This window comes from Dipodomys spectabilis, unplaced genomic scaffold (genome assembly GCF_019054845.1).
Source record: "Dipodomys spectabilis isolate Male_0828 unplaced genomic scaffold, ASM1905484v1 ptg000521l, whole genome shotgun sequence".
NCBI classification, from domain to species: domain Eukaryota; kingdom Metazoa; phylum Chordata; class Mammalia; order Rodentia; family Heteromyidae; genus Dipodomys; species Dipodomys spectabilis.
The window spans coordinates 217,005-232,249 of NW_024871198.1; the positions used below are offsets into that span (position 1 = coordinate 217,005).

Consider the following 15,245-nt stretch of genomic DNA (forward strand, 5'->3'; position numbering starts at 1 on the left):
GGGACAACGCGCAGGCCCAGAGTTCAAGCTCTACAATCGACAAAAAAAAAAGAGAAACTACTTAAAGAGCTATTAAGTTAGATAAAAGTATATTTTAATCTTGCATTTGAAGAATGCTGTTAATGTGACCTAAATAGTAAGAAGGCCGAGGCCCTGCAACGAGCAGGCAAAGCAAGTGCTTCACGGTCTTCCGCGGGATTCCCGGATGCATAAGGGGACGTATGGACCTGAGTTACCAGTAGACTTTCCTGTAAAAAGAGAGTTGTCTGTTGAGGTTCATGTCACTTCTGAGCTCGGCTGCAAACATGCACAGAGCTTCATCTGTTCCTGTTCTGTGAGAATGGGTGCTGCACTTGGTGTCCTCCTCACTAATGAGTACTGAAGGGAAAGCTGGTTTACCAGTTCTCCTGTGTTTCTGAAATGATGAGCAGCAAGAACTCTGACCACTGCATTTCCCTCCCTGTGGTGCTTATTCTCGCCATGTCTTGCTCTTCCAGGCTTCGCTCTTGGATCTGAAAGAGCACGCATCCTCCCTGGCTTCCTCCGGGCTGAAAAAGGACTCGCGGCTGAAGACACTGGAGATCGCCCTGCAGCAGAAGAAGGAGGAGTGCCTGAAAGTGGAGGCCCAGCTGCGGAAGGTGGGCGCAGCACCTGTCTGGGCTCACATCACACTCACGTGGCAGAACTTGACCAGGGAGTAGCATTCACCCCGCTGTTTTATTCATGACAGTTTAGAAGAAGATAAAGTCTCCAGTTTGCTTATGGGTGAAGTGTGAGAGAGACAGCAGTGTGAAGTTCTCCATTTTTCCAGCAGGTTATACTTCCTGGAAGGGGATACCAGAATACCCCTTGTTCCACAGCCTGGGGGACGATGGACAGGGTGCCATGGCTCCAGCCTAGTTCTTCGCTCCGTGCTTCCCTCATTTTCACAAGGCATCTTGTAGTTTCCAGAGTTTCCAGAGGGGGACTTTGCGTGTCCAGCTCACACCGTCTCTGATAACAAGGGATCATCCCCAAAAAGCATTAAGCTCCGTTTATATAAATGCTTCTCATGTATTCAGGGTCCTTTGAACCAGAGCTTTCTAAACATTGCTGAAGAATACATCTTTGCCCCTTTAATGTTTTTTTCAGGACATTTTGGGGGATTTGGTCTGCTTCACTGCTATTCGGCATCTTAGGCTGGTTTCCCCACTGAATACGTAGCACATGTAGGGCTTTCGAGATATTAGAAGAAAATGAAGGACTTGAAAATTAGTTTTAAACGATTGGAAATGTATTGATGTTATTAGATGCCTTTTTACAACAGAGTCCTGAATATAACAGAATTGTTTTTTTTTGTCTGTCATGGAGCTTGAACTCAGGGCCTGAGCTTCTTTGTGCTCAAGGCTAGCCCTAGCCCTATACTAGAGTCACAGCACCACTTCTGGTTTTTGAGTGGTTCATTGGAGATGAGAGTCTCATGCTGGGGCTGTCTTCAAACCATGATCCTCAGACCTCAGCCTCCTGAGTAGCTGGGATTATGGGCATGAGCCACCCGCATGTAGCCTTTTCTTACTTTTAAGTGAGATGGTCTTGTAAAGTTTGGATTCCTTGCTTTAAGGCATTACCGCAGGAGGGGAAGGTAGCCATGTTATTAACCTAACCTGTCTCCGTTTTCTAGGGTATCACCTTTGCACTATGTTCACAGATGCGGCAGATAGGAGAGGGAATTAGAGGTGAGGGCCCAGTGGGAATTCAGTGGGAATCAGGTGCAGCAAGAGCAGCTGTGGTAATGTCAACAGTACACCTTTTTGGTACTATGTGGTACTCTAGCAGGTGCTAGACTGTTAGTATATCACACCAAACTGTAAAACTCTAGCTGGCTTATAATGATTCTTTGGGCATATAGTAAATATTTAACCATGTGATTTTTTTTAAACACAGTACACTCTTATAACTTGATTTGGTAGTATTCTATTGAAATGGGAGTGTTAATAGTTCCTTGGGCCACAGTTTGCACAGTGCTATTATGTGTGTATGCGACAGGGTTTGAACACATCTTTCTTTTTTCTATCTCTTTCTTTTTTTCCTTTTATTTTTGGTAGGCACATGAAGCAACACTGGAAGCCAGAGCCAGTCCTGAGATGAACGACAGAATTCAGCAGCTGGAAGGAGAGATCACCAGGTACAAAGATGAATCTAGCAAGGCCCAGGCAGAAGTAGACCGCCTCTTGGAAATCTTGAAGGAGGTGGAGAACGAAAAGAACGACAAAGATAAGAAGATAGCCGAGTTGGAAAGGTAAGGAAAGGGAGTGAGTGGGCTTGAGAAACCAAAGTGTGGCTCAGCGCAGTGCGTTGTTGGTGCATCCAGGAGTGTTTCAGCCTCACCTGCCTCTGAGCTCAGGTTTCACTTTTTATCAACTAAGTCAATGTAAACTCTTTACGGTAGTCTCTAAAAGATGATAGAAAATGACATTAAGACACGCTGTATTCATAAATTCCTTTGCTGAATGGAACGCCTTTGTACAACTACTTCAAAGAAGAAAAATACTTCCAAGAAAACAGAATAAAGCAATAAACTGAATTTCAACATCTTTGACAAGAGAAAGTATACATCACATAGGAAATTAAAGTTTTCTCCTGACTGATGGAGAGGGTACAAATAGTTGCATTTTATTATTGAATTTCCCTATAGAATGGACAAAAGAGCCTCAGCAAGTTATTTTTATTGATTTAGACTTTTTTTGGTCAGCAGATACTTTTTAGGCTGTCTCTTTTTAGACAAACAACATCAGTTGTTTGATCAAAATGAAAAGGAAGGGCTGGGAAGGTGGCTCAGTGGTAGAGTGCTTGCCTTGCATGCATGAGGCCCTGGGTTCAATTCCTCAGCACCACATAAGCAGAAAAAGCCAGAAATGGCGCTATGACTGGAGTGCTAGAGCACTAGCCTTGAGCTAAAGAGCTGAGGAACAGTGCCCAGGCCCAGAGTTCAGGCCCCATGACCGGCCAAAACAAACAAACAAAATGAAAAGGAAGAGGGACATTTTAGTGACAGAAGACTCAGAAGTGATCTCTAGAAGTGGGCTCTAATTATGAGTTATATAATTGCCAAATTGTAGTAGTAGTAGTAGCAAGTTTGGCCAGCTTCAGATCCCAAGGTTCCACTAGGGAGGTATGTGCAGATAGTAAGGTATAAGCATCAACATGTGACAATATTGTATATACAAGTGGTAGGTGACTTTTCCATCTTGGAACTGGAACTAAACAGTAAACAGCTTACAATTTGCATCAACCTTAGTCTACCCGCCAGGATCCCACCAAGTTTAGGGTAGAATTAGCCCACACCCAGGATAGATCTGAACTCCTGTGAAGCCAGGGCTGATTGGCCTTTCCAGGAAACTCTCCACGTTCCGAGGGCGTGTTGGGAGAAGGCCTTCCACGCTCCCAGTCCTTTTGGGTCTCACAGCTCAGCTTTTTGGGCTCTGACACCCCCAAAACGACACCAGCAACAAAAATCCCATTTCCCTAACTGAAGCTTTTGCTGTAAGCTTTGTAATGGGTTACTGGGTCACCTAGGTGCACCTCTGGTGAGGAGACCGTGGCTTCCAGGGAAGAGGAGGCCGGGGTGGGGCCAGCGCCTCCTGAAGCAGCCCGGCGCTCGTGAGCATGGGCCCTGTAGGTCTCCTTCTCTCACAGGATCACTCCGTGCTGCTCTCTGCGGGCTTAGCTGCTGTTGTGGAAGGCCCCCTCGTGGATGGGATTTACCCTTTTGCCTCTCTTGACCCAGTGTTACAAGCAAAAGAGGCAGTGCACAGTGTTACGGCAGGCTTGGAAACGAAGTTGGATTCTCGGGCCTTGGTCTGGGAGGCAGTTAGCGAACCCTGACCCTGTGGCGGGCAGCCAACTCCCATGCTCCTTCCTCCCCGTTGTAGACCAAGGTGCGGGTTGCCCTGTCACTGTTGACTGTGTGTGGGTGTCTTGTCTCCCTGTGACCCACCATGATGAGTTCCTTACTTGCTTTGGATTTGTCTTACTGTGGTCCTTTTCCATTGTTTTCATTTTATGTGTGTTGTGTGTGTGTGTCGTGTGTGTGTGTGTGTGTGTGTGTGTGTATGTGTGTGTGTGTGTCCCTTCTGCCCCTTGCCATGGTGTTTCTCAGAAAGCCAGTCTCCTGCCAGTTGTACCATCCACGCCAGGTTTCTGTCCCCGCACTGTCAGGGGGGTTTGTGTGGGGCTTCCTGGGAAAGTGAGCAATACGTAAGGCTACAGTTCTACGCTGGAGTACATTGCTGCCGCTGCTCTTGCTATGCTCCGGCTTGCTTGGGATTGTGCTTGATCAATGTTAAAGAACAGCCAGTTGACGCAGCACATAGGAAATCTAGGTGGTACCTTTTTTCTTTTTTTTGTCAGTTTGGGGCTTGAACTCAGGACCTGGGCACTGTCCCTGAGCTCTCTTGCTCAAGGCTAGCGCTCTACCACTTTGAGCCACAGCACCACTTCCAGTTTTTGAGTGGTTCATTGGAGATAAAGAGTCTCTTAGGAACTCTTCTGCCCAGGCTAGCTTGGAACCATGATCCTCACATCTCAGCCTCCTGAGTAGTATTACAGGCGTGAGGCACTGGCGCCCAGTTTGGTGGTCCTTTTATTGTCTATCAAGTCACCCGTGTTCTGTGAGGTACAGAACCTTTAGAACTTAAAAGATGGGAGCTACTGTAGTCCCTAATTCCTCGGTAGTTACATTGAAAATACCAACTTTATATTTGTCTTTTAGATGCTCACAATGAAGATACACACACATGTGTTAATATTGAGAATATATTCATATATGTTCACAAGGTGTTAACATGTGAATGCACACATGTGTATAGTGTGTTGGCATGAATATACATACACACGCTTACAACATGTTAACACCTGGTTGTGTTTTTCTCTGAAAGTGTGTCAGTTCACATGCATTAAATATTCTTACATAATTTAATTCAGTGGGGTTGCTTCTAGTCCATAGATTAAATAAAGTAAAGATAATTTTCTCTTTCCTCATTTAGTCACAGTTAAATACCCATTCTGACTTTGTGTTTACATTTTAACATCTCTGAAACGGGAGCATGTTTATTTATTTATTTTTGGTCAGTCATGGGGCTTGAACTCTGGGCCTGAACGCTGTCCCTCAGCTCTTCAGCTCAAGGCCAGTGCTCTACTGCTTGAGCCACAGCGCCATTTGGGAGCATGTTTATATGAAAAAGCATGGCATGATTTTTTTTTCCCTAGTGATACAGAAAGCAATGGTGCATCTTCTGTCTTTGGTGAACTGATGCCTCTAAAGGGTGTGAGTATTGTTTTGTTGGGCCAGGTGTGGTTCATGCCTGTAATACCAGGCTGACGCAGGAGGATTATGAGTTTAAGGCCAGCTTCAGCTGTAGGAGGAGACTCTGTCTGTAACTAAACAAAGTTTTGCTGAATTGTAGAAGTGGAAGAAAGCATTATTTCTAAATCAACATTATCTAATCATATATTCTATCTTAAGTATGTGTGAAACTAAATGAAGGGACTTACGTTATTTGATTGGTTATGTGTCCACACATGTTCACGTTTGTCCCTTCCGTTGTTCTTCGCCATCCCCCCTTTTAAAACAACTTTCTGTAATGTTTTCCTTAGCAAATTGCTGAGAAGCTTCAGGTTCTAGAGATTTGTCTTCCATATGGAAATGGATTACCCGCAGCATTGGCATAAATTGCTGTATCATTTGTGTGGAAATGGTTCCTTAGAGAAGGATTTTTGTACTTTTAAGCTCTGGTTAACCATTTTGACCTGTGAAGTGGAGTCAGTCTTTTTTTTTTTTTTTTTTTCGTCGGTCATGGGGCTTGAACTCTGGGCCTGGGCGCTGTCCCTCAGCTCTTCAGCTCAAGGCTAGTGCTCTACCACTTGAGCCACAGCACCACTTCCGGCTTCTGCTTCTGAGGTGCTGAGGAATAGAACCCACGGCCTCATGCATGCAAGGCGAGCACTGTACCACTGAGCCACCTTCCCAGCCCCAGAGAATACGCTGTTGATGTAGTTGGCTGGCAGAGCGGTGACCGGGCGCTGCTGGTGAAGAGGAGCACCTGTGTGTGTTCTGCTTCAGGGAGACAGCAGGCTGTCCTAAGCAAGGAACAAATCAAGGGAAAGGAAACTGCACTAAGTATTACAGGGGTGGGTGACTGATTCTTTACTTGATCTGCCTGCCTCTGCCTGCCGCTCGCTTGCTGGGGACCCCGCTTGCTCTCTGCCACTTCCTCCCCATCAGTTTCGCTGATTTCATTTCACAGCACACAGCCGGTCCCCCAAGTTCCTGTGCTGAAATCCTTGTCCGTGGTTTCCCTGATCCTCTTGCTTAGCGGTGTGGACGTTAGACTGAAGTCAAGTGAATCTGTGTGCAGAGTTTTTTTCTCCTAAATGTGCTCCCTAAGAACTACACCGCACAAGCTGTGAGACTGGGACATGTATGTTTAAAGGTGCTCCCTCACTGGTGGCAGGAGTCAGGAAGATTTTTCCTGTGGATTTACCCCGCCCTGTGCTGTTAATGTCAGTTCATGTGTTACCATTGTCTCTGTGTCGTAGCTAACAAGAGGAGCGCAGTTATGAGGAGCAGCCTTGTCTAGAGTGGCCTCTCTGCCTCTGAGCACTCGAAGGCTGACAGGGGACATGGTGGCAGGTCTGGAGACTGACATCCGTGCTCTGGATTTGCTTCTAACCTGCCACGTGGCCTCCCCAGGTCTCCTGGGCTGACTTCAAACTCAGTGTCTCACATGCTGAGACTACAGGTGTGTACCACCACACCTAGCTTTGTTCTTCATGTCCTGCTGCCAGAACAGGAAGAGAAGAAGGGATAGCCTTTTATTCTCACAAATGCTTTTTTGAAGCTTTGGTTTTTAACGATACGCTGAATTTGACTTGTTCATTTCTTAATCATTACATTTCTTTTGAGGTACTAGAATTTGAATTCGTGGTCCTCTGAGTCACGCCTCTAGCCATTTTTCACACTGATTGTTAACAAGTCAGTGCTTGCTTCCTGCCGCATTGTGCACTTGGACCCCAGCCTGGCAACATGAGGCTTCTTGTTTCTTTCTTTTTTTTTTTTTTTGGTTGGTTGTGGGGCCTGAACTCTGGGCCTGGGCGCTGTCCCCAGCTCTTCAGCTCAAAGCGAGTGCTCTACATTTAAGCCACAGCACCACTTCCCGTTTTTTTGGTGGTTCATTGGAGATAAGAGACTTATGGACTTTCCTGCCCAGGCTGGCTTTGAACCGTGATCCTCAGATCTCAGTCTCCTGAGTAGCTGGGATGACAGGCGCCAGCCACCAGCGCCCAGCGGTTTTGATTCTTTTGTGCACGTGTGTGTGGTGTAGAGTTTGGACTCAGTAATTTCCACTTGCTAGGCAGGCACTCTGCCACTTGAGTCATGCTCCAAGCATGGCATGTGACTTACCTTTCAGAGAGAGTATCACACTTTTTGCTGGGGCAGGACTTGCACCACAATCCATCTGCCGGGTTTAGAGGTGGGAGCTACCATGCTCAGCTTGTTCTTCGAGATAGAGTCTTGTGTTTTTTTTGCCTAAGCTGGCCTCCACCCACAATCCTTCTCTCTCCCCCTCCCAAATTGCTGTGGTGACGGGGGTGAGCCACCAGGCCCAGCTTATTCTCCATTCTTAACGTAGAAATTGAGATTGTAAAGGCCCTCCAGAGTCATTGGCTATTAAAACCCCTAACCAATTGGAAGATAATGCTAACTTCCGTGAAACTGATTAACTCTTACGAAGGAGAACTGTCTGTGAAGGGCAGTCGTGAGCCCTAGGGGCTTCAGGCTGCATGGGGTACTGAGCGTGGCTGCTTCACAGCTCCGGCTCCTGAGGAGGGGAGGAGATGAGCTGATGTTTCCAGAGCCGCTCTTGTTCATTGCTGCCTGTAGATTGCACCATTCGAGAGTGGGTAGGTCTGCGGTAAGAAATACCCCATGTGACCAGGCATCTTTCTTTTAAGATTTGAGAAAAGGACTTCAAATTCTTCCACATAAATTTGAGTTTGGCATTCTAAAGGATGGCGGGAGCTGCCTGTATCTGTTTTGTTTTTCCTATAGATGGCCTGGATCTGCTGGATGGAGCAGGTGGGGACGGGCTGGTTATTTACTGGAAATATAGCTGACTGAAATTGTCGCACCACTTTCACACAATAGTGTGAAAAAAATCCTTTTTTTTTTTTTTTGGCAAGGGGAATGGTCCTGGGGGCTTGAATTCAGGGCCTGGGCACTGTCCCTCAGCTTCTTTGCTCAAGGTTAGTGTCCTACCACTTTAGCCACAGCTCCACTTCTGGCTTTTTAAAATTTTTATTTATTTATTTATTTATTGGTGCTTGATTGGAATTAAAAGTCTCACATACTTTTCTGCTCAGGCTGGCTTTGAACCACAACCCTCAGATGCTAGTCTCCTGAGTAACTGAGATTGCAGGGGTGAGCTACCAGCCCCATCCAGTTATAACTTCTCAAATAAGAAGGTAGACCACCTTCTTTTCCTTCTTCTTGAAGATTTTTTTTTCTTCCTGCCCTAGGAAATGCTAACCTTCTGATAATTTTTTGTTCCTTTAGAAACTTCCACTAACATACAATGGTCTAATCTAGCAGGTGTAATGAGATCACTAGACAAATCGTGCGGTTACTTTGTTTTGGTGCCTGTGCAGAATCTGTGCTGCTGCATTCTCTTCTTTAGCCCTGTGCTCTGTGTTTTGTCAATATTCCCAAATATTGTCCTCACTAACTCTTTTTAACTTTCTCTTTCACATTCTCTCCCTGGACTTGCTGTTTTCTTCAGTCTCACCTCAAGGTCAGTATGCTTATACTAAACAAAGACAGTGTAATCGAATGCTATTTACTAATGTTTTCTTCCATTATGACAGAAGATTAAAACAGTAGAATTTATTCCAACAAAGAGATGCATAGAAATCACTGATGCATCAAACTTGGCAGAGGCTTGACTGTGGAGATCTGGACTTTAAAAGTTACTGAGAACAGTCAGGGGGAAACCAAATGAACAAACACTTGGTATTAGAGATGAGAGGTGTCTGCTACCAGGCAGTAAGAAGAGAGGAAATGTTGGAAGGTTGTATATTTCTAGGAATCTACCCATTTCTTCTTTTTTCCGATTTGTTAACATTTGGTTTTTCCAGAGTAATCTTTGTGACTTTTATTGTTTGTCTCATATTGGTCATAGTGTCTTCTCTTGCATTTTTTTAAATAATTTTAATTTTTTTATTGTGAAAATACTGTACAGAGGGGTTACAATTACATGGGCAAGATAATGAGTACATTTCTTCAAGCATTGTAGCTTCCTCCTTTGTTTCCCCTTCCCATCCCTTCCCATCCTCCCCCCTTCTCTTGCATTTCTGATTTTATTTGAACTCTTTTGTTTTTCTTGATTAGTCTACTTAAAGATTTGCCTGTTTTATCTTTTTAATTTTTTGTTTTGTTTTGGTCCAGTTGTGGGGCCTGAACTCTGGGCCTGGGTGCTATCCCTCAGCTCTTCAGCTCAAGGCGAGCGCTCTACCACTTGAGCCACAGTGCCACTTCTGGCTTTTTTTTTTTTTTTTTTTGCTTATGTGGTGCTGAGGAATCAAACCCAGGGCCTCGGGCATGCAAGACAAGCGCTCTACCACTGGGCCACCTTCCCAGCCCTGTTTTATCCTTTTAAAAACCATGTTTTATTAATCTTTTGAGTTATCTTTCTAGGCTGCAGTTTTTATTTCTGTTCTTTTATTTCCTACTAACTTGGTGTTTCACGTGGTCCTTTCTTCCTCCAACTCCTTATGTTTAAAGTTAGGTTGTTCGAAAACTTCCTTTTTTACCTTGGTGTAGGTAATTGTTCTGTAAATACTGTGTTGAGAACTACTTTAGTTGCATCCTGTGTGTTTTGGTATATTGTGTTTCCATTTTAATTGGTCTTAGGTATGTGTATGTGTGAGTGTGTCTGTCTGTCTGTGTGTCTGTCTGTCTCTGTCTGTCCTACTCAAGTTAAATTCAGGTACTTAAGACTTGCTATGCAGGCATTCTACTGCTTGAGGTATTTGTTTTACTTTTCAATTTTTTTCAATTAATTTTTCAAGGGTGTATTGTTTTGATTTCTGTGTATCTGCAAATTTCTAAGCCTTTTTTTTTTGGGGTCCGGTCATGGGGCCTGAACTCTGGGCCTGGGCGCTGTCCCTCAGCTCTTCAGCTCAAGGCGAGCGCTCTACCACTTGAGCCACACACAGCACCACTTCTGGCTTTTTTTTCTTTTTGCTTATGTGGTGTTGGGGAATCGAACCCAGGGCCTCATGCATGCAAGGCAAGCGTTCTACCACTGAGCCACCTTCCCAGCCCAATTTCTAAGCATTCTTAATATTTCTAGTTTCATAGTATTGTGACTAGAAGAGAACAGATATTTGAATCCGGGCACTGGTACCTCGTGCTTGTCATCCCAGCTACTCAGGAGGCTGAGATCTGAGGATAGTGGTCCAAAGCCAGCCTGGGCTGAAAAGTTTCCATACGACTCTTATCTCAGTTAACCACTCAAAAACCAGAAGGAGGAGCTTGGCCCAAAGTGGTAGAGCAGTAACCTTGAGCACCAGAAGCTCAGGGCCTGGACACTGTCCCTGAGCTTCTTTAAGGCTAGCTCTCTACCATTTGAGCCACAGTGCCACTTCCAGCTTTTTCTGTGTATGTGGTACTGAGGAATTGAACCCAGGCTTCATGCATGCCAGACAAGCACTCTGCTACCAAGCCACATTCCCAGTCCACAAATAGTACTACCCTTTTACTTTTCTCTCCATGTAGTTTGTGGTGTTGATGGCACACTTACATCTTTTTGCGTTGTGCATTCATAGCAAAGTATTGTAGCATAGGTATTTTAACACTTTGACTTGTAACACATGAGAATTAAAAGTGATTGTCATACCATCTTTACAGTATTCATGAATGTAGCTGGACATTTAGCAGTGAGCTTTATGCTTTATTGTTTTCATACCATTACTTATGTCTTCCAGTAATTTGAAGAACCCCTTTTAGTCTTCCTTGTACAATAGTCCAACGGTGTAAAGCAGCCATAGCACCTTTCTGGGAACACTTTTCTCTCGTGGCTGCTTCTGATGCACAGCTTTGCCCGTGAAGCATTTTGGCTGGCATTTCCCTGCGCTCCCTCGAGCCGTGGCGGTTCTGCTGAGTAATGTCTGGCTGTCCTCACTGGTGGCTCTGATGGCACTGGATGCTAGAGTTTCACTCATAATGTTTTCTTTCTGCTTTCAAAATAGCAGCTCTGTCTTCTCTCAATTCAGTTAGGATTGTTTTGCTGTAATTTTCTTTGAGATAGCACGAATCTGGATAGTATGTTATTCCCAAGATTTGGCGAGTTTTCATTCACCGTTTACTTAAGTAACCTTTCTGCTATTTTTCTCCTCTTTTTGTGGCCCCCACAAATGCATGCATTCCTTTCCTGGCAGTGCACTGTAAATCTTGGGTGCTTTTGTCTTTTTTGTTGTTGTTTCTCCAACTGCTTACAAATGAAATGTTGTGTGGTTGAATTTGTCATTGGAGCTCTTTTTTTCCCCCACTCCTGGGACTTGAACTCAGGGCCTGGGTACTGTTCCTGAGCTTCTTTTGCTCAAGGCCAGCACTCTACCACTGAGCCACATTCCCAGCCCATCAGCTTCTTTCTTTTGTGCTTTCTGTTTCTTTGTTGAATTCTGTGTGTGGGTGTGTGGGTATGCACACGCGTATGCACGCCAGTCTTGAGGCTTGTCCTCAGGGACTGTCCCTGTACTGTCCCTGAGCTTGTTTTCATGCAAAGCTAGTGCTCTACCACATGAGCTCCAGCTCCACTTCTGGCTTTTGGTAACTGGCAATAAGAATCTCATAGACTTTCCTTCTCAGGCTGGCTTTGAACTGTGGGTCTTCAGATCTCAGCCTCTTGAGTAGGTAGGATTATAGGTATGAGCCACTGGTGCCTGGTGAATTACTCATTTTGTTCTTGTTTTGCTTTCTTAATTTTGGTTAGTTCTCTCTTTGTCTCTCCCTTTGTCTTTGTCTTTGTTTCTCGTTATCTCTCTCTGTCTTTGTCTCTGTCTCTTCCTCTCCTTTTGTCTTTGTCTCTGTCTCTGTCCCTCTTTTTCTCTCTTTCTGTCTCTGCCTCTCTTTGTCTCTGTCTCTCTTCCTCTCCCTTTGTCTCTGTCTCTGCCCTCCCCCGCCTTGCTATAGCTCAGTGGTAGAGAGTTTACCCACTGTGCAAAGTCCTGGGATTGATGCCAGACCTAAAAAAGAAACCCAAACTGAGATACTATTTTATATCCACCCTATTGACTAAATGTAGAACATGAAATGGCTGTACCAACTGCTAGTGGACATGTCACTACCACAGTAGAAATGGATGAAACCCCATGAAAAGGAAGCCATGCCTACTATGTGCCATCCAGGTCTGGAGCATGCACTAGGACAGTCGTGGGCCTCTGGATCAGTTTGTACTGGTGGCATCGTTTGTAATGGCAAAAAAGAGGCAGGGGGAGAACAGCGCACACTTCTGTCACCTGGGGAGTGACACCGTTGCCACCTCTTGTTCAGCACTGCAGTAAAAATCAAAGCCGTAACAAAATTACCCTCCTTGGTACATCAGTCTCAAAACTGTCAAGTGGGAAGGAAAAAGGTAGATTACTGGTAGATTTTACCAAGTTTGAAAAGAGGCAAAACACAAAGGAAGTGCCAGAGAGGTGTGGAGTGGGCTGTGGAGTCAGTGATGGGCTGGGGGGGTGGTCTTTGTGACCACACCCCCGTGGGGCCTGGATCTTCTGTGTGTTAGCAGTGGTTGGTAATGGTAAGATCGGGGTCGAGTTTAAAGTCCTTGGCTAATCAGCTGCGTGTCTGTGTCAGCACACGGATGCAGTGGCGGCGTTGGCCTCAGCAGCGGTGGTGCTGCCTGGTTCCTTCCTCTGTCCTCTCCGAGCCTGCCGCGCCTTCGTTTAGCTCTGTGATATGGTGTGCTGCGTAGACGCTCCTTAGGGGAACACCGGGATGCCATCTGTTGTGTGCTGCCTCCGGCACGGCCCAGTCTGAACTTGGCAGCCGTTCCCTGAGGACACAGCGTAGTAGAGACGAATACAAGCGTACTCTCCGTGCACACCCGCGCAAAGCCTGATTCTTGCCCTTCTACCACTAGGCAGGTGAAGGACCAGAATAAGAAGGTGGCGAACCTAAAGCACAAGGAGCAGGTGGAGAAGAAGAAGAGTGCGCAGATGCTGGAGGAGGCCCGGCGCAGGGAGGACAGCCTCAGCGACAGCTCCCAGCAGCTGCAGGTCAGCGGCCCGCTTGGCCCGCTCTGCCCGCTCCCCGCAGCCACACTCCCCGCTCGCCGCAGCCATGCCGCCATCCCAGCCCGTGCTCGGTCAGCGGCGTGCTCTGCCCGCTCCCCACTCTGCCCGCTCCCCTTAGCCACGCCGCCTTCCCAGCCCGTGCTCGGTCAGCGGCCTGCTCTACCCGCTCCCCGCTCCCCTTAGCCACGCCGCCTTCCCAGCCCGTGCTCGGTCAGCGGCCTGCTCTGCCCGCTCCCCATAGCCACGCCGCCTTCCCAGCCTGTGCTCCCCGCTTCTAACCCTCCTTCTAACCCTGATTACTGCTTTCCTCTCAGCCTAGCGTGCAGCAAGGGACAGGCTTTAGCTAGAAGGGCCAGTGTCCTTGTGCCGCTGGGAGGACATGTGGGTGTAGGAGGAGGCTGGTCGCACGTGATTGGTAAGCTCACTCGGTTCTGTGAGGGGGTCCCCAGGTTAGCACCTCGGGGTCCCTGTAACCACGTGCTGGTTCCACTCACTACAGTGCATTGCAAAAACATGGTTCGTGTCTTCCTTCCTCTTCTCCCTTTTCGCTCTTCCTTCCCCTAATGCAGTGCAGAAAATTTCCCACGATCATGCACACTATATTTATTTCACATCACCAAAGTGCATGAACCAGCCCAGCATTCGTAGCAGCCGCCATCCAGGGTCCCCCACCCCCAAGCCCTTACCCAGCCCTGTCATCACCTTTCCCAGCCTGTGTCATGTCCAGTGTGTGTTTTGTACGTGGGGAAATCAGCTGAGAGATGTTGGATGGATGACTTAACTGAACACATATGCTTTCTCTAAGAGGCTCAGCCGCGGTTTGAATGGGGACCTCAGGACCGGCGGCCTCTTGGTAAAGAAAGTTTAGTTTTGAGGGAACTCTGTCAGCTAGCAGCTGGTCTGTCCTTGCAGCTGGGGACCAGGTGTGGTACAGTATGCAAGGCCCAGCTGTGTGGCGACACCACCCTCCTGGGGGGCGTGGAGTTATCGTGTGGGAGCTGTGTGTAGGCATGAGGCATTGGGAGAGAGTGGCGGTGTCAGTGCAAGGCTGGGTCCCTGTGACCCATCTCGTAGAAATCCGAGTTGGTTCCTCCTCTTCTGTTAATCTGTTGTCATCAGTCTTTCATTCAGAGACAGATTTGAAGAGAACAGCTGGTCTCAGTGAGTTTCTCCTGCGTTCCTCTCGGCCTTTGCCTTGTTGAACTTTGGGGTGGGGTGGGGAGAGCGGCTGCGGCGGGAGTGGCAGCCTCGGGGAGGAGCTGTGGTTTGCCGCCGACAGGGCAGGCGTCAGGAAGCAGGTTCAGAAGGCCTACTGGTGGGCTGTGTCACGGCGGTGCTGAAGGATCCAGCGTCCTTTCTGACTTCGCGAGTGGAGGCGTAGTGGACGCTCTCTTGGCTTATTCCCTCGTCGGGGGCCCTGTTAAGGAGAGGAGGATCTGATGGTAGCTTCCCACTTCCTCCCCTCCACCAGGTCTTCCAGACCCCAGGAGGCAGTCTCTGGGCTCAGCGATCCTTGAGCTGTGTGCTCTGACCCCATTTAGTAAGCATGGTTGGCAAAAATCAGCCTAGGAAAAGCAGGATGTGTTAGGATAATTAACGCAAAGTAGAACTCCACAGATGGTGTGAACCAGTCACTCGGGGAGAGCTCACGCTCTCGGCAGGTGTGTGTGGCCCGCGGCACACGCACACAAGCCGCCTTGGGTAGACACAATGAAACCTCCTTAGGGCAGGGGAGGGGACTGAGCATTTCCCACTTGGTCTTATTAGGCTGCTACTGACTTTCTTGGAAATAATGAATACCATTAACTCCATATGGTCACCGTAATTCCTGTCTTTATAAGTTGATTTTTTAACTGAAAAATCATTACGTATTTATGGATGATGCTCATATTAAGTGTGATGCTTAATAT

The 15,245-nt window shown here is 47.0% G+C and overlaps 1 protein-coding gene across 6 annotated transcripts in view; it reads left to right on the forward strand.

The window, feature by feature from the left end:
- The window catches only part of Erc1 (ELKS/RAB6-interacting/CAST family member 1), a 135,314-nt gene that overhangs the window by 63,469 nt on the left and 56,600 nt on the right, over window positions 1-15,245 (forward strand). For all 6 annotated transcript variants that reach the window (XM_042670134.1, XM_042670136.1, XM_042670137.1 and 3 more), the window contains 3 exons: window positions 498-638; window positions 2,085-2,278; window positions 13,182-13,317. In XM_042670134.1, coding sequence (XP_042526068.1) covers window positions 498-638; window positions 2,085-2,278; window positions 13,182-13,317 — 471 coding nt within the window. The remainder of the gene's footprint in view (window positions 1-497; window positions 639-2,084; window positions 2,279-13,181; window positions 13,318-15,245) is intronic.